Below are 21,746 nucleotides of genomic sequence, written 5' to 3' on the forward strand. Positions count from 1 at the left end.
GATTGTAAATCATTGGAACAGACTGCACAGGGAAGTGGTGGAGTCACCATCCCTGGAAATGTTTGAAAAACATGGATATGGTGCTTGAGGACATGGTTTGAGGGTGGTGCTGGATTGGCAATTGGACTTGATGATCTTGGAGGCCTTTTCTGACTTTAATTATTCTGATTCTGTGATTCTAACCATTGCCACTCATAACTCTCTGTATTCAGAATAATAAACAGGAAGAGGAGAATCAAGTTATGAGTTTAACAAAGCACAGAGCCCCTGCTGACTGAAAATCAGGAAACTTTATTCATTACAACTCATTTCACTAAGAAAACAAATCTATGTTTGGTTGTGACGAGACACCAGATTAGTCCCACAGTCTCTGATTGTTTGGCTTTCTGTCTTGCTCTCAGACTTCTTGGTTTGAAATTTGTCTCCTTGTCTGCAGTATTGCAAAGAGAAGAACACATTCAGTTTTCATGGAGAAATGAACTGAGGCAGCAGGTTATTGTATCTGATCTGAGACCTCTTGCTTTACACCTTCTGGTATCACTGCCAGTTAATGCAGAGCTGAGATCAGGCCTTGCCTGTTCTTTCTTTCTGTAACTGCTGCTTAAAAACTCTTGTTTCCTAAAGTGATGATATTCCTGAGTTTGGAGGGATTTGTTTTGTTCTGTGTTGGTAGGTTGTGGGGCAAGGTTAGCTGTTGGTTGCCTTTTAGAGAGCAAGGTTAACAGGAAATCCTTTAAAAATAACTTATAGAGAGCCAAATTCTGATCTTTTTTATGCCTTGGCAACTCAACTTCCACACAGGGGTAAAAAACAAGGCAGAGTTTGGTCATAGGTCTTAAACTTTCTTCTTCGCATGTGTTTGGAAACAGGCTTGAAACTGCTTAGCTGTGAATTACTGATCCCTGGGCCTTGGGAGAAACACACAGGGAACAAGATAATTCCTACAGGGAAAACCCAGCCCTACACCCACCTCTCAGCCCCAGGGCTTCTCCTTCAGGGAAGACAAAAAGTGTGAAAAGAAAATGGGAAATTAATTTTGTGCTGTTCCTCCTCACACAGTCACTGATGTGCATGTGTGGGGAGAAGGGTCCATGGCCCTCCACAGGTACAAAGGAATCTTCTCAGTTGTAGTTATTCTTCCACATATTATAGTGAATGAGGCTATTTTGTGTTCAGTTTGTAAAGAGAACCAAAATCAAGCCTTTTAAGTAACGCAGGAAGGTGCAGAATGCTGAATTAAATCATGGGGTTTGGCCAAGAGTATATTTAGAAATCACACAGGTTTCCAGAAGGTGCTACAGGGCATATTTATGACAAATAGCCTCAGCTGGCAGCCAGCCACCCATTTTCTTTTTTCTTCTCTCCTGAGCTTTTCATAAACAAGAACTCTGAAGCTGGAAGCATTGCCACATCGTTCTGATTTCTGCACTTCCTTTGAGTTTATTTGTGATGAGTTCAGGTGATGATGCTCACTGGCAATTCATGGATTCCTTTACAGGGTTGTCTGTGACTCTTTTGTGAACTAACATGTATGTATTGAAAAACTTACCTGAGCATTTTTGTATATAGCTTTTCCACCTTGGAAGCCAATAAATGCCTGGTTTGCTTTCACTGTACCAAGCTGGATCTAGCAAGGCAGAGGCCAACACTCTTTGTTTTTTTCAAAATGTTCTGTCAGTAGCTCTGTAATCACCATTTCTATTCAGTGCTGCTTCATCCCAGATCAGCAAGCTTTAAAACACACAGGTTTTTGTTGACAGAATGCTAAAATGCAGTCCTCTGCACTTTCAGATGGATTTAAAGGCACACTTGATGCTGAAATTAAAATATGGACAGACCTAAGCCGCTATGTTTCCATGATTTTATCTGTTGAAAAGCATACTCTCTTTTTTCTTTTTTTTTTTTTTTAGATTTTATTTATAATGCTTTTTCCAAACCAGTTACACAACACGATTCTGGCCTCAAGCAGCTTTTGTAGCTACCAAACATCATTTCATAGAATCACAGAATCCTAAGAATAGTTTGGGTTGGAAGGGACCTTGAAGATCATCCAGTTCCAAACCCCTCCCATGGGCAGAGACACTTTCCATCAGACCAGGCTGCTCAGAGCCCCATCCAGCCAGGCCTTGAGCACTTCACCAGCTGATTCTGTGTGTGCATCAACCTCTGCTGGTGCCTGGGGACGTGGTGTGGCCTTTGGGACAGCCCAAACCAGCTCTACTGCAGCACCCCTGCAGTGTCACTCCACCATGCAGTGGCTTCCAGCATGGGATATCCCATGGGATAGACAGTTCGGGCTGGGAGGCATCACCTGGCCCAACCTCCAGCTCAAAACAGTCAGATTTGGATGCTCAGTGCTTTCCCCAGCCAAGCTTCATTCCCCAAGGATGAAGATCCCACCATGTCCATCCCACTGGACACCTGCTTTAGTGCTGAACCACTCTTGGATGCTCAGTGCTTTCCCCAGCCAAGCTTCATTCCCCAAGGATGAAGATCCCACCATGACCACTGGACACCTGCTTTAGTGCTGAACCGCTCTCCATCTCAACAATTTTTTTCCTTGTCAGAGTTTCTTTTAGGCAAAATTTTCCTTGGCTGCTCATTGTCATTGTTGCCTCTGGTCTTTTGCTGTGCACATCTATCAAGAGTCTGCCTCCATCTTCCCTGGAATTCCTCTCCCTTAGGAACCTGAAGAAAGCACTTAGGGCTCCCAATGCCCTCAGCCCCTTCCTCCCCAGGCTGAACAAACCTCCTGTGTCTCTTTGTGCAGCAGGCTGCTGAGAGGAAAGCTTGAATTGCTGACAGATAAGTCCTGCCTCTTCTACTGAAATAGGCTGGTGCCAAGCTAGTGGCAAGGAAAGGACTGTGTGCCAGGCTATGTCTTGGCAAAGCTGACACATATTCACTTGCCATGGTTACTGCTCAGCTGTGTGAGCACATTTGGTGTTGGCAAAAAGCCTTTCCTGAGCCATGTTAAAAGGTACAGCACACACAGAGCCCAGGCAATGGCAATGTCATTCTCTTGGGGTGAAAAACCATTCCAATACTTGGACAAGTCCCCTGATTTTGGTACATTTATCCAGCCCTGGCCCTCAGGAAATCTGGCACCATGTACTGTTTTATCACAGCTGCCTTGGGCTTACAGGAAGGCTTTAGTGTAGTACTCATGGATGTTCCTGTCTTTACTAAACAAAACTAAGCCTAGGCTAGGATTACTTTTGGTTGTCAGCCTGAAAAGCCATTTTCTATACAAAACAGCAAACTGCCACCTTTTTTTTTTCAGCACTGTGTGACACAGCTGCTCTTTAAATGTAAAACTGCACAGTCAGTGAGTTACTGAGCAGCAGGAGGGATAGGGCTTCCCCCACCATTAAGTAGATTTGATGCCCACACAGACCTAGAGAGCAGAGATCGCCCAAATCTCTCCTCTCCTGCAGGAGGAGGAACCTGCACCTCACTGTGTTTCAGCACTGAGAGGCTGTGGGTGTCAGTCTCTGTTGCTCTGAGTGGTTTAAAACAGAAGCCCAGCAATATTCTGTATGATCCAACCCTCTCCCACATGCCTTGCAAGCACCTCAAAAGTGTCAGAGCTCCACCAACCCGAACCAAGTGCTCCAGGAGCTGCCTTATTTCAGCACAAATGCTGCCCCAGAGTGGGTGCTGGGGATGGAGAAGAGGGGTCCACATCACCACAGCTTCACACATGGCCTTGGCTAAGGTGGGACACATGGGTGAGGGAATCAATAAAGTCTTTTTTACCCACGGCAAACCCACATCCATGTTAATGTTGTCAGTGCAGTGCAGTGTTCACATTTACAAACTACTGCCCTTCTGGTTGAGGAGTCATATATTACCCAAGTTAGCAGTTCTGCCAAGAAATAACAAGGATACCATGCATTTCAGCAGTGCTTTTCATCAGATCATTCCTACTTACTTTACAAACAGAGTTAAGGAAGCCTCACAACATCCCTGTGAGGTAGGTGGAAATTCTTACACCCATTTTACAGGTGGAGAAAAAGGCACTGAGAGGTCAAGTGATTATCACAGCAAGTCAGAAGCAGAGCTGGAAATAAATCTAAGATTATTATCCTAGGTCCACTGCTCTAGACACTAGAGAACACCAACCCCCACATGCTATTGTAAGCTAAGAGACTACCTTGCTCTTCTACTTTCACTTCCTTTGGTGATTTTGACACTTGCATCTTATGCTCCTTGCAGAGAGCCACGTGATCAGTTAGGAATTTATTTGCACAGGGAGCCAAGGGGGTAAACACACCTTTAAATTATTCAGGCTCTGATTGTCCAGTGATTTCCCCCTTCTCAAGGAAAAAATATTCCTCATTCATCATATATATCTTTATGTTTTGCTAAGTTATTTTTTGAGTAGAATCATACACTGCATCTACAGCTCTGAGGCTGTTATGCAACTTCACTAGGAATTTCTTTAATAAACCATTAAGTTTGTCTCATTGAGAGGGAATAAAGCACATTTATGTGCTATCAAATCCATAAATAGCAACAATCCTTTGCTCATCTGTAGGGCTTTCCATCCAGGACCTCCCTTTCCATAACTAGCACAACATGTCAGGTCTCACATCATGATTGTCAGGTAGGAAATGATTCCCAATTGCACAAGAAGGAAGAATGACTTGCTGACAGTCCCACAGAGATTTCCTTGCAGAGATGAGGCTGAGTGCCAGAAGACCAGACTGTTCCTGCCCCCTTTGCTGAGCAGCACTGTCCTGATGCCATGGCCCGTGCTTGGTGGCTACAGATTCACTGCTAGCCAGGTAGAATACTTGAAAACAGACTTTTAAAATAAAAACATCAAGAAGCAGTTGAGTGGATGCAGGAGGAAAATGCCAGCTTCTTCTTGTGCTGTTGGGACCCAGAGGAAGAAAGGAGCATTCCTGTGGCAGCTGGGAGAGAACTACAGTGTCCATGGAGCACGCTGCACATGGTGCATTTTACTGAGGCTCTCCAGTGGAAAAGGACATCATTAAGATGTGGTAATTAAAGACTGCCCTGCCTGACAGCCACATTATGAGCCATGTACTCCTGATGAACAAGCACTCATCTTTAAGTAGCCCTGTAGTCTAATGAATGTATAATGTCAGAGATCAGCAGTGGAATTGTCAGGTAACTACAAGTCAGCAGGGGTGGATGTGATTGAACCAGTCCAGTACCTTGGTATCTGGAAGGGTCAGATGCTCTGATGCAGATACCTCACATAAACTGTAACAAGGTTGTGGTTTCTACCTGCAGGAAAGTGTTTCCAACCCCCTTCAACAAGTGGGCTGGTTGATGCTTAGAATCATTCAAACTCTGGTCTCAGATTTCTATGGAGAAAATAAAATAGATCCCATCTAGTCTAAAGGTAGTGATTGTGTTTTTCATCTAAATCTTAACCCTTTCTTTAGTTCTAGTATCTTGAACTGGGCACAGTGGACTCTTCCTGCTGAAAAACATTCTCTTCCCTCAATTGTGATAACAGTTCTCCTATTTCTGTATTAAGAGAGTGGATAAATGGCAGCCTCCAGGTTCTCTCTCTCTGCATGTATTGCTTCATCACATTCCTTCCCAAAACTGAGGAGGAACCTTCCAGTCTTCCTTCACAAGGAAGGACACCCAGCAGCCTTTGTTTAAGGAAAAAAAAGATTTTGACCTCAGGCTGCAAACCTTGGGAAAATACACAGACCCAAGAGGAGCAAAAGGATGAATAGTGTTAAATAAAAAGAAAAAAGGAAAAAACAATACACGGCACCTTTGTGGCACTGAAGAATCCCAATGCACCCTACAAACTTTCTACATATGTACAGCTTCTCGTCACTCTGCAGTGAAGTCCGGCCAGGCAGGGAACTCCACCAAAGGGGTGGGATCAGGGCTGACTGTTCTGGGGCTGGGACAGGGCCCAAGCCTGCCCAGGGCTCTCACAGACTCCCATTTGCCTCTCCTGGGCTTTGAGTCAGGCCTGCCACAATGGGGGGCTTTTCTAGCTGATGGCGGGATGAGTTTGATGCATTGTGCCAAAGACCTTTTTTTCCCTGACCTGGATTAGAGCCTGCCCTGGGAACAATGGGATGGGCTGCAGCCCAGCAGAAAGAATTTGCTGAGATGGCAGGGTCTGAGGTTTGCAGAGCAGAGTGCATACCTGCACTTTTTTGGCATGGGGCTCAGTTTTGGGGGGACATAGCTGTTAACCTGAAGCTTTTGAACGCATTGCTGCACTGTCCCAGCCAAGAGTTGCTGCTGTAGTCCTAAAATTAGAAATCTATATTAGACATCTAAACATTTGCAAGCACATCATTTTCTGCCTTCTGTAAAAAAAGATTTTTCTGAGTCTCTGAGAGTTCTGTACAGACCTGTTGGCACAAAAGGTCTAAGTCATCTTTTGAAAGGCATTGTCTTACTTGACTGAGACTTTGGCATTTCAGGGAGAAGTAGCCCACTGAATGGCTCCTGTCTGTCAAATTAAAAACAAAGGCTGTCAAAAGACTTCTACCATATCAGTCTTTTCAAACTTGACCAACCAGTTTTGTATTTAGAAGTTTAAAAAGTCACATAGTTACCCAGACCCCTGGTTTAGGTTCACAGGTGCCTTCAGGACTCTGTACCTGAGATTTGCTGAGTGCCTGGGAGCCTGGAAGCTCCAGGAACTGAACACTTGTCAGGATCATTCCTGAAGGCTTGTATTTGGTTTCATGCTCTGGGGGCTACAGCTGTCCCCTCCTTTCTCAGAAGATTTTTTTTCCCTCTTGCTTGGCTAAATCTAGTTTCAAATCTTTAAGTCACAAGGCTACAAGTAAAAAATATCACTTGAATTTATTCTTTCCAGTGTTCTGAACTAGTCTCAGGGCTGGATGACCCTATTGGGAGCAAATAATCCATCTCTGGGCATGTGCTAAGTCCCAGTAAAGACCTACTGTTAACCTTGCCCACTGTCAATATCACTTGCAGGGCAGAAATATTTTTGACCAGGGAAAATATATTTACCTAACTCAGATATGCATTCACAGAGAAATTTGGAACATTTTTGCCTTTATTTTCTGAATAAAGAAGGGAAGTTGGGCTTAGTATTTTAGTGTGTTGATGCCAAGCATAGAATTCACTTTGTGAATTAAATAACTGCAATTCCATGCCAGCAGCAAAGGGGAGATCTGCTCAGTGAGCCAAAGGAGGAAACAGAAAGAGAAAGACTAGATACAGTTGTTGATGAGTCTTTCCCCTCACTGGCTGAAAGACAGATCCGCCCCACATTCCTAGAGAAATGTGGAACACAAGGCTTTCAGTAAATGTGATCACAGTGGCAACATTTGGGTATCACTGCCGTGTTAGGCTTTAAAATACATCAGTTATGTGTACAGTGTAGATATTACTGTAAGGAGTGAGCTGGCATGTGGAAACAGGGAAATACAGGGACATATGGGGCAAATAAGGCACTGTTACCATGGTAGTACCTTTCCAGTTGAGAATCATAAAGGAAATAATATTCAAGTGGCCATTTTAGCACTTTGCTTAAAAATATCTTTTGATTCTTTCTCTATCTCTCCTTTTCTCTTCAACCTTTTCCTTTTCATGTGCTCCCCGCATCCTGCACCTTCATACAGTCAAATCATCTGACCTGGCCCGGCTGCTGGCTTTACTTAGCCTGCTCAGGGGTCTCATATCAGCAGCAAGCTCAGCAGGTGCTGAAGGCCCTTCCACTTCATCTCTCCCCGCCTCCTCTTCTGCTTTCTTCACCCCTGGCTCCTCCTGAGGCCCTGGATGCTCCTCCTCTCGTTCCTCCTCCTCTGCTCGTACCTTCTCCTCTTCTGGTTCCTTCGCTTGCGCGTACGACGGTAACCTCTCATCGAATGCCCTGGAGAGATCTTCCAGTGGTCCCATCCCAATCTTCTCCTCAAACTCGTTGTAGGCTGATGGAAGGGGGCTGGGCTCAACCCCTACTTCCGTGAGAGGGAAATAGTGGGACACTGGCTTCTCTTCTTCCAGCAGCTTGTAGCCTTTGGCCTTTGGGATGGAGGGGACTGCGATGGCGTGGAGGGGCTTCTCGGGGACCTCTCCAAGCTGCTCCTCTGCCGGCCTCCTCAGAGCCCTCCGGATCCTTTTCATGATCAAATGACTGATCTCCACCAGGTTGAGGAAGAGGGACACGGAAGCCACCACCAGCATGAACATAATGAAGATGGTCTTCTCCGTGGGCCTGGAGACAAAACAGTCCACAAGATTGGGACAGGGCCACCGCCCGCAGCGGTAAAGGGGGAGAATTCGGAAGCCATACAGGAAGTACTGACCTACTATGAATCCCACCTCAAAGAGGGTTTTGAAAATGATGTGGAAGATGTAGGTTCTCAGGAGAGTACCTTCCAGGCGAAACTTCTTGGTTCCATCGGGGTTGTTGCCTTTGTTTTGGTTTGGAGCCAGGGGCAGCTTCTCTTCATCCACCTCAGCTTGCTGGCGCCTCTCAGCTTCCTCCCTCTCTTTCCTCTTCTCCTCCATGCGGACGTGGTGCACGGCATGCCCGAAGTACATCAGCGAAGGAGTGGATACAAAGATGATCTGCAGGACCCAGAGGCGGATGTGGGAGATGGGGAAGGCCTCATCGTAGCAGACGTTCTCACAACCAGGTTGCTGGGTGTTGCACACAAAGTCTGACTGCTCGTCCCCCCACACGAGCTCGGCGGCCGTGCCCAGGATCAGGATGCGGAAAATGAAGAGCACTGTGAGCCAAACTCTCCCGATGACAGTGGACTGCTCGTTCACCTGCTCTAAAATGTTCCCCAAGAAACTCCAGTCACCCATTTCTTACGGTCTAAGGGAAGAAAAAACAAAGAGAAAGACCACAAATTATGCTAAATTTTAAAGATTTCAGGTTTTCCCGCTGATGTCTTTTGTTGCTTTGAGAACAGAAAGGCAGGAGGTTGCTTGCTTGCTGATTTGCCTGTTCACAATGATTTATTAGCAGAAGAAGGGCTGGGAAGCCTGAGCAAGCTGCCTGCTAAATTCCTCCTTCCATGGCTCTAAATGGGCAATTACTTTTCAGCCAGGGAGTATATTTATCTCCTTTTGCAGGTGAGAGTCTTCTGTACACTCAGTTCTGCGAGTCTGCTTAGATTTTGTACACGTACAAACACTCACCAGCAATACAGTGGAACAGATTTATCAGCAGGCAGCTGCAGTGGTTAGAAGAGAGGGTGAAGCTTTCAAGCACACAAATACTTCTGCACCAGAACCCTTCTCAGGTCGAACAGATCTCAAATCTGCACCCAAATTGCACCTAAACAAACCTAAATTCTCTCTAGGTTGCAAATGCCAATTCTACTTTAGCAATCACTGTAGAAGTAAGGTAAGAACAGCAATTACAACACCGTTACTGTGGTAGTAATGCTGTATAAGCTTAACAACTACTATATTGATTAGTTTCGCTGTATAGAATATGTTATGTGCAATATAATTTTTTGGTGCTATTCTTTGCATCTCCTTCTGAAGTCAGCTACCACATTAACAGTGGAACCAACCTGGGGAAAACACCAAGGTTTCTAACCTGGGGAAAACACAAGGTCTCTAAAATGCTCTTTGCTGTCTCTAAAATATCAGTGCCACTATCTCAGGCTAACACAGAGCTGGAAGCCAGCTGCAGATATACTATTGGAAAGCTAAGGCAGTCATCCATTTTCAAGTAATGCAAGTCAAACAATACATCTGTCATTACTTTTGCATGATAAGAAATTATTCCTAGGTCAGGGCTTCATTCTGCATGTCCTGAACTTCCTACTATATAATTTCAGGCAAGGGAAAATTTATGAATGAGGAAAATAGAGATGAAAGTTGTTTTGTATGGGTTGATTTAACACATCACAGTAGTCTGAAGTCTCTGAGGAATGTGGAATATTACAGTGGCCCAGAAAGACCAACTCATAGAGCATGACAAGTGAAACAGGGAACATTATTCATAAAATAGCTGTTCACAGGAATCTAGAATTTCATTTCTTAGATACTACCTCCATCTATAGTTCCCTAAATGCAGACACATACACAAGCACTCAGAAAAGGAAGGTTCAGTCAACAGCATGAAAATCTGAGTATCTAAACTTCCCTCCTCCTTCAGATACCACTGGTACATATTTGTGATGCCATATGTTATGACACACCAACGCATACCAGCCTGTCTCAACTACTCTGTGTACGTAGTCACACATAGACAAACACGCAAAGTATTGAGAATTCTATGGCTCGGGGGAATTTCACAAATTTTCAATAAAAAAAAAACTCGATCAAAAAAAGCCCCACAAACTTATGATGGCACTTTTCTAAAGCAAGATGGACTCATATTCCTTGCCTTCAAACCTCACAATATTTTTACCCTGGACATCCACGTTAGAAAACAAAGAACAGAACACAGTTCCTTCAGCTTGCACAAACACCTCGCATACATAAGTGGCAAACATATAATTTAATCACCAAGGAAAATTGCTACTTTCTCAGTCATTAAAGTCGTGTAAAGAAGCGTGTTAATGTCAGCGCTTACATTAACAAGTCTAGCAGAAGATTATGCTGTTTACATACATTATCTAAACTGATTTAAACATCCTCTTTCTGCACATTCACAGAGCAAAGTACACCCCACAGTTACCAATCACGTGCAACTCTGTAAAAAACATGACTACACACAGTACAAGCTTCATTGTCCCCCAGGCACCTCAGTTACCTCCATCTCCTTCTCTCCCTGTGAGTCACACTGATATCTACGCTACCATTTGAGCATTTCCACTGCAGCCCTCAAGAGCGACATTCTAGGTGTGATAGACCTCATCACAATGAAAAATCACTGAGCAAGAGAAGAGAAAATAGAGAAAATGCTTCCTGTCTAACTCCATCACACGTCTTGCTAGCAGTTTGCTGTGTTTGGCTAAGCCCTCCCTGAGATCCCTTCCAACTGGGCACGTTCTTCACAACTCTGCCATGCCCATCCCCTCTGGTTTCTGCAAGTGAAGTGGTTTGAGGTCGCTCACTCAGTTCAACTGTGAGCAACAATATTGGGTGGAGGGATGAGGAGCAGCACAACCAGTTTGAATATCTGGGGTTCCACCTGCAAGCACTCAGTCCCTCCAGCCTCAAAACCAAAAAAAGGGGTAAGCGAGGCATTTAGGTAGCCACTCTCCCCTGAAATTCCTGTCACGAGGAAAGAGCAGGACTCTGCCTGAGCCCACTCAGAGCCAGCAGATGGGAGTCCTGGGCTCTCCCAGGCTGGCTGCAGACCCCCACCCTGCTCCCAGCCATCACCACCTGCGCACAGCACCGGCCACAGAGGCCCAACAGGGTAAGGATGTTGAGCAAGCAACTTGCCGCTGTCAGAGGCTCCACCGAAGAAACGTGTCCCCCTCCTCTCTTGGCACTCTGCAGGGAAGAGTGAACTTTTGTCTCTCTTCTTCCCTACCCTAAAAGCCCCAATCTTGTCGCACGACTGAGCAGATATGACTGAATTGGCTCTGATGGTGGGTTTTAGTTGCCCTGCAATATTTAAGCTCCGAGCCAGACGGCTTTATGAAGTGAGTGACAGTCAGTGACGTGGGGAACAATAGGGAGAAAAAAAATAGAGAGAGAGAGGCAGAGACACAGAGAGGAGAGTCCACTGAACATGAAAAAGCAGAGGGGGGAGAGGAACAGGCAGCAGGCAGTGAAAACCTAATACATGCATAAATGGGAGTTTGCTCAGTTAAGCGGGGACCAAAGCATCTCTGCAGTTCCACTGTGGTTCAGCACAGCTCTGTGTGTGTCCACACTTGCTGGTCTTTAGGTGTTGTGATGTGGCAGGTGAAAATCTGCCACTTTCTCTGATAGTAGCAGCATTAATTGAATTAATTTGTTACCCTACACCCAGATTCGACAGACAACTTTCATTGCTGATTTTTAGGCAGATACCGAAGTATTTGGTTTATATTTGGCATTGTCAGATACTTTGGTCTGCTGTTTAACATCTTGTACCTTTAAATGTTTTCCCATTTAGCAGAATGGGAAAACAAAATTATCAGTCAATAGTAATCAAAGCTGAGAAAGACCAATTTTGCAGCCTCACCTCTCAGTGTCTCAGCTCTGCTTAGTTTTTCCTCCAAATGCATCTTGCATGTGCACATGCATAAAGAATGTCTAAACCAAACTGTTTTGTTAAGGACCATAGCTGAATTCCAGCAGCCCAGCACACAGGAATGTTACCCCAGGCACACTTGCCTGCCACAGCCACCTGCAAAAATGCTGGAGAGGCTGGAGAGGAGAGGAACCACAGGCTCAGTAATGCATCCACAAGTACAACTAAATGCCCTGAGAGTTTTAATTACAAGTCAAAGGCTATAACCTTACTCTGAGGTATGGTTCTTGTAGTCTTTCAGGAGGCATTGCTCAGGATGTGCTCTTGGTGCTCAGCTCTGAAGAAAAAGAGGATTACTGGAAGCAAGATTCGATAAGCAGTGATACAGATGCCAGGCTCAGAAAGTGATGAAGCAGCAAGCACCTCTCCTCTCTCTTTATGCAAACTCAACACCAAATTTAATTTCCCAGAATGGGACTGGGAGACACTCTGTCTCCAAAAATGCTGTCATTTGAATAAGATATTAAAACACAAGGGGACACAAAATTTTGTACCTTCAAACCAACAGTTTCAGGCCACTCTTCTGTGTTTCTGGGCATTTGTGTCCATGAAAGTTCAGAGCTTCATCTCAGGAGTTGTCTTCCCAAACAGCTTTTAGATTTATTTGCAGAGCTCTAAGGTCCAAAGCACAACTGGAGGCAGAGATGATGATTTTCAAAGTGGATTTCAAAAGAGCTAAGGCATAAGTAAGAGATGGAAGAGTGTCATATTTTGCAAGAGGAACCAGTCTGGAGACACAAAAGAAAAATCCCCCTCAATGCACATAGTTGGACTGAAAGTCGTATTCTGAACACCTTAAGAAATCACTCTCCTAAACAGAGAAGTAGTATTAGAACATTTTTTAGCCCAATGCTAAAAATGCTGTTAATAAAGCACGGGAACTGCCTTCCTGGAGAGAGGACACACAGTGGAGAACTCACAAGTCCCAAGAATACAAAGTGAATAAGAAAGGACATGGTTGGATAAATGAGAGGAGCAAGGACAGTGAGGAGGAGGAAAGAACACCTTTGTTGTTTTGTTTTGCTATATACTATTGAGATAAACTACTATCAGTGCATGATGAGTGGTCATCACTGCCACCCTCAACCCCTCTCTGGGAAGCAGTAGAAAGGGAGGACTAAGCAATACCATCAGCATCCAGCACTTTTGGAGAGTGTCTGCAGGCTGGTGCATCACAGAGGACAGGTGGTTCAGATGTTAAACTGCCCATTCCTTTTCAAACCAAAACTGTCTTTTTGGAAAGCTCAGCTCTAGCTGAATGTGCACGTCCCTTTCTAGGCCTTTTTCTCTCTAATATAACCCAGTCAAACCCCAAATCTGGTGTGCAACTAATGGCTGTAGTTATCTCTAAATTACATCCAGCTACTATCAGAGACCTTTCCCATTAACCTTCTCTCTGCCTTTTGCTAACACTATCCGAATATCAAACATTGTCTGACAATTGCAGAACAGCTTGCAATATGCAACTGATGCAGAAATTATACTCAAGCCTCTGATTATTTGGTCTGTGTTACCTTCATCCAAATGATCAGAGCTGACTTTCTTTGGTGTCACAGAGTGCAGAGCCTTTAGCATGGGGCATACGCAGTTTTGCAGGACATTTCTGGTTTGTGGAAAACCACAGAGTCTCTTCATCTAGAGGCTTCTTATGAAAGCACCACTGAGCTCCGGGTCAGGTTCTCCAGCTCACCAGGGCCTCCTCCCTCTGAAGAAAAGGGTCTAAATGAAAATGAAGGTGGGCAGTGAGGAATTAATGTTGTACCGGGGCTATGCAGAGAAGTTGTTTGAGATGGGCATGAAGAGGAGAAGGCAGAGCACAAGAAGAGCAAGAAGGAGATTGGATTCTCTTAGGCACCAGGGTAATGCTGGAAGTCAGAGCTACCTTTGTAGCATGGAAGCAGTGGCTGTGGAAGAAAGGAGTAGAGCCCATAAAAGCAAAGGTTGAAAAGACTGGTCCTCACATGCAGCATGCGACAATCACTGAGTCTGCAAAAGAACTGCAGCACTGACAGTGCCACACTGAGAAGGGCAAACACTTCCAACCTGTGTACCTTGGTATTTATGTTCTCATTAGGCAACTTGTCGATGTGCTGAGTACTTTCATCCCCAAAAACTAGTGCTAAAAATAGTACCAGCTAGTGAAAGCAACACTGTTAACTCACAGTGGCTTTTCCTTGCCTTTGGGACTTTTCTTGCCTTCAAAGAATCATGGGCATCTCCTGCACTTTTCAAATACTATTTTCTTTTGGAAAGAAGTTTGCTTCATTGCTGACTTCTCAACCTGTATCTGCTTTGAGGCTGGTGACTGAGCTTCTGTCCCTGGCACCACTGAGTCTGTGAAGTCTCCACTGCAACTCAGCCTTTTGCTCAGAGACTGCGAGGTCACTTGGGGAATGTGGGGTTTTTCATTCCAAACGGATTTCCAACACAGACATGATGTCAGGACAAGGCAGGGCCATGCTATTGAACAGCTCTGTTCATGCATGATAGCAGATTGTGCAATTATATAGAGCACAACCCTGGCTAACGATACCCCTCCCTCAAACAAAGTTATCTTCTGGGGATCTGCTTAGCTAGGAAGTGGCACACGCTTCCTGTTCTTCTGCTGAGCTCACAAACCTCTCACTCAGGGCTGAGGCTGGGCACCGGGCACATTCAGCCTCCCTACAAGAAGCTGGGACCCCCACCCAGTGCCCTTCTCTGCCAGACACCCACCCAGCTCTCCAGTAATGTGTCCTTGTCCATCCCAGAGCCAGCGATCCATCCTCTCAGCACCAGGAGCAGTCTCCCACATTTTATCATCTCTCTGCCACCTACTGGTCTCAGAAATCGTGGAGAGCAGAGCCAGCCCTGGACAAATCTTTAAGCAGACCTTACCGTGTCCCTGCAAGCCTGGCAAATGTCATTTTTAGGGCCAGCCTCCCAGATTTTTCCAGCACCAGGTGGATGTGAATTGCTGGGGAATATATTTTGCTAGGGAGGTGCAAGCAAAGCATAAAGAAAAGAGAGGGAGGAAGATATAAAGCATCAAGGAGGAAGAAAATTGGGGAAGTATGTTACAGAAGGGCAGGAACACAAGAGAGGTGAAGATAGGGCTGGGTTGTGCTGAGCCTCTGGTGGAGGATGAATACTTATGGGAAACATGTTTTTAATTTAAGGGATGGAACCAAGCTAGACAATTAATAAAGATAAGCAGGGCAAGAGTGGAATGCCTTTCAGTATCTGTTAAATGCAGTTCTTCTCTGAAAATTACTGTTCTAGGAGGACCTGGGGAATTACAGGCCAGCCAGCCTAGCTGTGATACCTAGAGAGATATGGAACCAATTATGAAACAATCAATTTATAAGCAGCTAAAGAACAATAAACTGATAAGAAACAACCAGCAGGGAATTTTGAAGAACAAATCATGTCAAACCAAGCTAATTTCCTTCTTTGACTAACAGGCCTGGTAGATGAGGAGGAAAGGGTAGGTATAAAATACTTTGATTTCAGTGAACATTTATAAAATATCTAGATTACAGGCTCCCAGGGCAGCAAGCAGAGTCACCATGCAGAAGTTCCACAGGTTGAAGTGCCATAATCAAGGGTAATTACCAGGGCTTCACTTTTCCAGCTGGGAGAACCGTGTCCCTGAAGTTCTGCCTCCAGGGCTGTTTGATATTTGCTTGAGTGTCTTGGACAACAGATGGAGGACAAAAGGAAGAGGATGACAGCTGGGCTGGGGGTCAGCAGTCCCTCCTGAAGGCAGGAGGCTGAAGTGACTGGAATTTGAGAGGAATGTGAGACACTGGGGAGAGGTGACTGCACCAATGTGCACCTTTCCTGAGCTGCATCAACACCAGGTGTGCTGCTCCGAACTCATTTATGACCAATCCAGCAGAGAGCTGGGGTGGGACCCAATGTGTGCCTGTCAAGTGAGAGCCCCACAGAAGAGGACAAATCTCATTCTGAGGTGCTTTAGTGCAGGTTTTGTGTATAAGGCAATGGAAGCAATTATTTTGTGCATTTACTTGCTACTGCTGAGCTCCCAGCAGGAACAGTGTGTCCACTCCCAGGCACTACATTTCACAGGAGATGCAGACAAGTTGGAGAAAGTCCAAAACAGAGCAGCAAAATGATAAGAGAGGTGGAAAAAAAAAAAAAACCCCATGACTTATAAGGAATGGATAAAATAATTGAGTTTGTTTTCTCTAGGAAAAGAACAACGGGGAGGGGAGGCATGATAACACTCTTCCAGCACATAAACATTTGTTATAATGGGTGGAGAGACTAAACAGTTGTCCCTTACATTCACCAAAAGTAGAAGAGGAAATAATCAGCTTAATTTGCAATAAAAATGATATAGCTAAACATTAGAAAAACACTTTGCAATGGCAAGAATAGCAAAGCACAGCAGCACACTGCTTGGGGAGGCTGTAGAATCACAGGAGGCTTTTATGAAGAGGTAAACAAACATCTGTTAAGGATGAGCTTACCTCATAAGCAGAAAAACAAGCAGGGGGAGAGGGAGGCTTTCTGCGGCTCTATGGTTTTGGGTAGGACCTGAAGAAACCTCAGAGAAATATTTTCAGTTGAAAAACACACACAAAAAAGAAAAAAAAAAATAGGATGCAGTTGTGAAAACCCAGCCTGGGGGTACATCAGGCCGGTTGTGCCAGCAAGGAATTCCACTGGAGTTAATTATCTAGAAGTGGGGTTAATGAGCTGGGGCGGTGAGGAGCAGGGTGGCGCTGTCCTGCCCAGCCCAGCTGTCCCTGCGGGCAGGGCTGTCCCCAGGGCACCTTCGGGGCAGTCACAAACTGCGACAAACGCCTTCTTTGCCTCCAGGGCCGCCTCTGAGCGTGCTGCAGATTTAGAGGCGTTTTTTCACCATAACCCCATTGCCACCGATTCGCTGATTTTGTGTCCCATCCCAGCCCTCCCCAGCGGTGCTGGTGTGACCGAGGGCCCCGCACGGGTCCCGGAGCAGCGGAGCCGCTCCCGCATCCCGGGCCGCCAGCGGGCGGTGTCCGCTCACCGAGGGATGCTCGGCGGCACCGACAGCGCCGCGGGCACGCCGAGCCTGCCCCTGCCTCTCCGTTCCCTTCTTCAACATGCCCTCCTTCGTTCCCTTCTTGAACATGCCCTCCTTCGTTCCCTTCTTCAACTTCGTCTGCAGGTACAAAACTAACCACAGCAAAAGCAGGAGAGCTCTGTGGTAAGAGGTTGCATGAGAGGTGATGCTGTAATGATTATACTGAATATGATTTTTTTTTTTACTTTTACAATGGTTAGACAGATGGAGCTAAACTGACATGAAGATCATTTTGATGCCTCCAATTTTGCCTTTTTTTCACATCTGTTGCCAAAGCACCTTATTTACTATTTTCACCTGCACCTGCATCCCTTTTCCAGCAAATATTTCATAGGTGCACCAGCTGACCTGCATGATTTTCCCTTTAACAATAACATGGTTAATCATAGAAACTTCACTGAAAGTATCTAACTAGTAAAATTCATTACAAGTACAAAGTAAGGCAAAAAAGTTTAATTCTCACGTGTCAAAGTAGGTGCTGTGCAGCAGCAGCAGCAGGAAGAGAAGAGTAGTCCTTTTGACACATTTCATGGATCAGCATAATTTCACCTAAAGCCTGACCAGACTATTTCTGGAAGCGCAGACCTTGACAAGAGTGTGTTGGTTAGAAATTCTAAGTTCTTAGAGCATCTGCAGTGGCATTTCTGAAGAGCAGCACCAGTACAGGGCCAAGAGCTCACAGGTAAGTTGTTAAACATGCATTATGCAGCCATCATAAACAAAATGCCTTTCCCTAGGTCCCCACGTAACCTCCTCTTACCTGTCCCTTTGTCTGCCTCCTGCCCAAAACTTTCTCCCTGGTCACAGAGGTGGAGCACATCACTGAGAAGACACAAAAACACAGGCATGCTGCATAGTTAAGTGGTCCATGGACCCAAATTTCTCTCAGCATATATTCGAGGTGGTGGCCCTTCCAGCAGTGCTGAGACCCTGAGGAGAGGAGCAGAGGAGCTGCTATCAGGAGCTGGGAGCTATCAGGCCAGCCAGGGAACATGTTGCTTACAGCCAATCTGGGCTATGTGAAGTGGATCCAGGGAAAGCAGTGACAAGTACCTGATAATACTTCTGGTAATTAATTGCTCCAGGCCTGCCAGTAAAAGAGGAGCTAATAATATCTCCCAGCCTCTTGAGGGGATCTCCATATGTTTGTTTTATCAAGACTTTTTGTGCAATCTCTTAACATTCCCAGGCAGGAGGAGCTAGAAGGGACAAAGCTTCTGAAAGATGGGAACAAGTCTGTGTGCCTGGGAGCATCCCCTGTTACCTCACTGTCCATGGGGCTTTCGCCTCCCAGTTTTTGATGGGGGCTCATTCCCTACTCCTTTCTCACTTCTTCTGGGCTCTCCTCACCCCACCAAGGCCTGCCTTGCTGAGTGGTAGGCTCAGGGCTCTCAGGAGCGTTGTCACCACCCTCTCTCCACCTTTATCTCCCCGCCTTCATTTCCACACCACAGAACCACACAGTGGAGGTGTGCTCTGCACACAGGCTGTGGAGGTGGCCCAGCAGAGCTCAGCAGCAGCCCAGGCAGGGATGGGGATGGCAGAGCAGCCCATTATCCCTTCTTCCCATCCCAAGAGATGTGCATACCTGCTGTGCACTCTGGCTGACCTCAGCTTCCCATTTCCCAGAGCAGAGCGTGTTCCCAGCCTCTCTGGGGAGGACATCCGTGGGGATGGTTCCTGTTTCCCTGCCCTTTCAGTCTTCCTGAGCCTGATATGATTGTTTCTCTGGGCACAGGGTGAGAGATGCCAGCAAGGAACGGAAGCTTCTCATGCCTCAGCAATTCATTAAGAAGCGAAGGAGGTTATTGAACTTGGAAGCTGTTGAGCCACTCATTCTCATTTCCTGATCAAGAAGACAACCTGCCCATAGATACATCATTCATCCAGAGGTGCTCAGCATTCACTGAGACAATTTGGCTTCAAACTAATAAACAGCCAGATGGAGGGAGTCAAGGATTATCTACAGAGCTGCCAGAAAACATAGGTGGGAAGAGCCAAAGGGCTTCTCCAGTTTGGAGAGGCCTGGAGATGTTTTTTCTTCATTATTTCCAGCAAGCTTCAATCCCTTGTAGTCCTGTTATTGCTCAGTGAACATGATATTCTTAGGAGGAATATGGTTTAAAGCATGTTGGGATCCTTTTAAAAGAAGCATTAGGACTCTCTGGGGATCCCCTGTCCTGTGTGAAACCTGGCAGAATTTTAAGGAGCTGATTCTATGGCAAACTTCTAAATCCCATCTTGGCACAGCAACTGTAGAATGCTCTTCCACGTGCCCTGAACTGTGAGGCCTCATTCTTGTCTGATTGATAAACACCATCCCAGTGAAGGCAGCTATTACAGGTGGCTCCTCAGCAAAATGCAGGCATGTTCTTTAATGGGCTGTGTCTCTCCAGTCCCCAAAGCTCTGAAACAAGGACAGGAGCTCTGATATTTCTGTTTTCCCCCTGCTTTGGCCCAGGGTGCAGCAGGTTTGGTGGGTTTCTACTCCCCTGAGCAGTGCTGGGTTTATGCAGCTGCAGCCCTGACTCTGCTCTCCTTTACAGGAACACAATGCAGAAGTCAGCTCCATTCCAGTACATCCTCTTTAGCTGCACACAATTGTGGCATTCCTTTCCAGTTTATATTCATCAAGGCTCTGCCTGCCCAGGGGACTACAGCTGTAAGACATTGCAATAAAAGCTGGCATGGTTTGTAAAGCAATATTAAAATCAATAGGTATAGCCCTAAGACAGACTGAGTGGGGCAAGAATAAAAGTACTTGCTAGCTTGTTTGTGACTTTGAATCACAATTTCCTAGTTATGAGTGCTCAATATTTGAGGTAGTGCTCCAGTAACAGGATGGATAATCAAGAAATACTGGAATATGGCACAGGTTACTCAAGCACCCACCAAATAAAAAACTTAAGTTCTGCTTAGCTTAACACATGATGATATTGCTGACTCAATAAACAGCCGTGGGGATTTTTGAATGTTCTTAACATCTTCCTCATTTGGCAAGCTTTAAAACCAAATTGAACAAAACTTGTCTTTCCTTATCAGGATAGATAAAATGATAGCAGAAATGACAGCTGGTAGCAAGTTCACTGATCCCCAGCTCACTCCACTCTTATGTGAAAGCAGGAGGTCCAAACTTGTAATGCAATGCTTTAAAAGATATATTGCTTTAAAAAGTTCTGTTTCCCAGCCCTGAAGAGCATTCTGGGCTAAATAAACACAAAGAAAGTACTTAAATACAAAAATATAAATAATCACTAGCAAATGCTTAGAAATCCTTTATGAGGCACCAAAAATATACAACTCCCCAGTAAAGAAAGAATAATGCAACTGAAAAAACACAACCTGATGTAAAATTGAAATGGGGCAGCTTAAAGTAAGGTATAACTCATGTAACAAACAGTATGAGAGAAGCTGAATATAAATTAGAAGATAAGAATTATAAAAAATATGATGGAAGTGAAAGGGGGAGGAAAAAGATGGACAAAGGTCTTCTTTTCAAAACTAAATTAAGACCAGAATGAGTCTGACTCATAGTATCGATCTGTTATCAGATGGAAATCTTAGATTATTCAATAACAATGCAGAGAACAACAAAAGAAATCAATAAATACTCCTATGCTACTGCTGAGAGGAAAGAAAGTAGTTAATGAAGACCTTGGTAATGACATGTCTATTCCTGCAGTACCTCAGAGGAGTTAAATACCACCTACTCAATAATCAGGTGTTTTAAATCACCAGGACTAGGTACCTGGCATTGAAAATGTCTAACTTTTAGTTTTGGGGGTTTTTCTCATAAGCTGCATACATAATTCCATTATTATGTTGATCTTCTGTACTTCTTGGTGCAATGGCTGAGTCCTGGAGGAGGAGAACAAATCCCATAGTCTGGCATTTTGTAAAGACTATGTAGAAGGGCATAAATATGTTATAATTATCTCATAATTACTCACAGGTAACTACAGACCTGTGATAGCATCTTAGACCTGAACAAAATAATGAAGTGGCTAACAAAGAACACAGGGAATAAAAAGAGGGAAACATAACTAGGGGCAACCAACATGGATTTATAGAGAATTCACCCCCACTGAACTCTGTTCCTATTTTTCTCTGAGGAAATTGCATGTACAGTTGTTAAATATAACAAAGCTGGTACAAAATACTTGAGATCCTGGAAGGCAGTTTCCCTTCTATCATGTGGCACAATGATTAAAGAACTTGCTTGGCATAAAAATAAGACAGCAGTCATGAAACAGACTATAAATGACCTATCAGACTGGCTCCAAAACACAATTGAGAACTAGAAGTGACTGGGGGTTTTTTTGTACTATGTTTGTACCAAGATCCCGGAGGGTGTTTGGCATCAGGATATTTTTTGTAATCAATAACCTGGAAGAAAACACCAAACATTTTACAAAAGTGACCAAGCCCTGGAGAGGGATCATGAAAAAGGGGACTGCAGATCTATAGCACACCTGATGGCTCAGAGAGCTGGACAAACAGACTGGGTTTGCTTTAGCACAGGGAAGGGAA

General features: G+C 44.9%; 1 protein-coding gene across 39 annotated transcripts in view; it reads right to left on the reverse strand.

Annotated features, from left to right (window-relative positions):
- Positions 1-7,021: 7,021 nt before the first annotated feature.
- The window catches only part of GJA8 (gap junction protein alpha 8), a 76,015-nt gene continuing 61,290 nt past the window's right edge, over positions 7,022-21,746 (reverse strand). For 5 of the 39 annotated variants that reach the window (XM_063150099.1, XM_063150096.1, XM_063150092.1 and 2 more), the window contains 7 exons: positions 18,805-19,876; positions 17,977-18,146; positions 16,618-16,684; positions 15,737-15,903; positions 13,657-13,861; positions 12,637-12,817; positions 7,022-8,809 (listed from right to left, as the gene is read on the reverse strand). In XM_063150099.1, the coding sequence (XP_063006169.1) occupies positions 7,600-8,799 (1,200 nt within the window). In that variant the 5' untranslated portion in view covers positions 8,800-8,809; positions 12,637-12,817; positions 13,657-13,861; ... (2 more) ...; positions 17,977-18,146; positions 18,805-19,876 and the 3' untranslated portion in view covers positions 7,022-7,599. Of the gene's footprint in view, positions 8,810-12,636; positions 12,818-13,656; positions 13,862-15,736; positions 15,904-16,617; positions 16,695-17,976; positions 18,147-18,804; positions 19,877-21,746 lie in introns of all 39 variants that reach the window. The other 34 variants (XM_063150120.1, XM_063150119.1, XM_063150122.1 and 31 more) reach the window with 19 other exon arrangements.

This window comes from Melospiza melodia, chromosome 2 (assembly GCF_035770615.1).
Source record: "Melospiza melodia melodia isolate bMelMel2 chromosome 2, bMelMel2.pri, whole genome shotgun sequence".
Lineage (NCBI taxonomy): Eukaryota > Metazoa > Chordata > Aves > Passeriformes > Passerellidae > Melospiza > Melospiza melodia.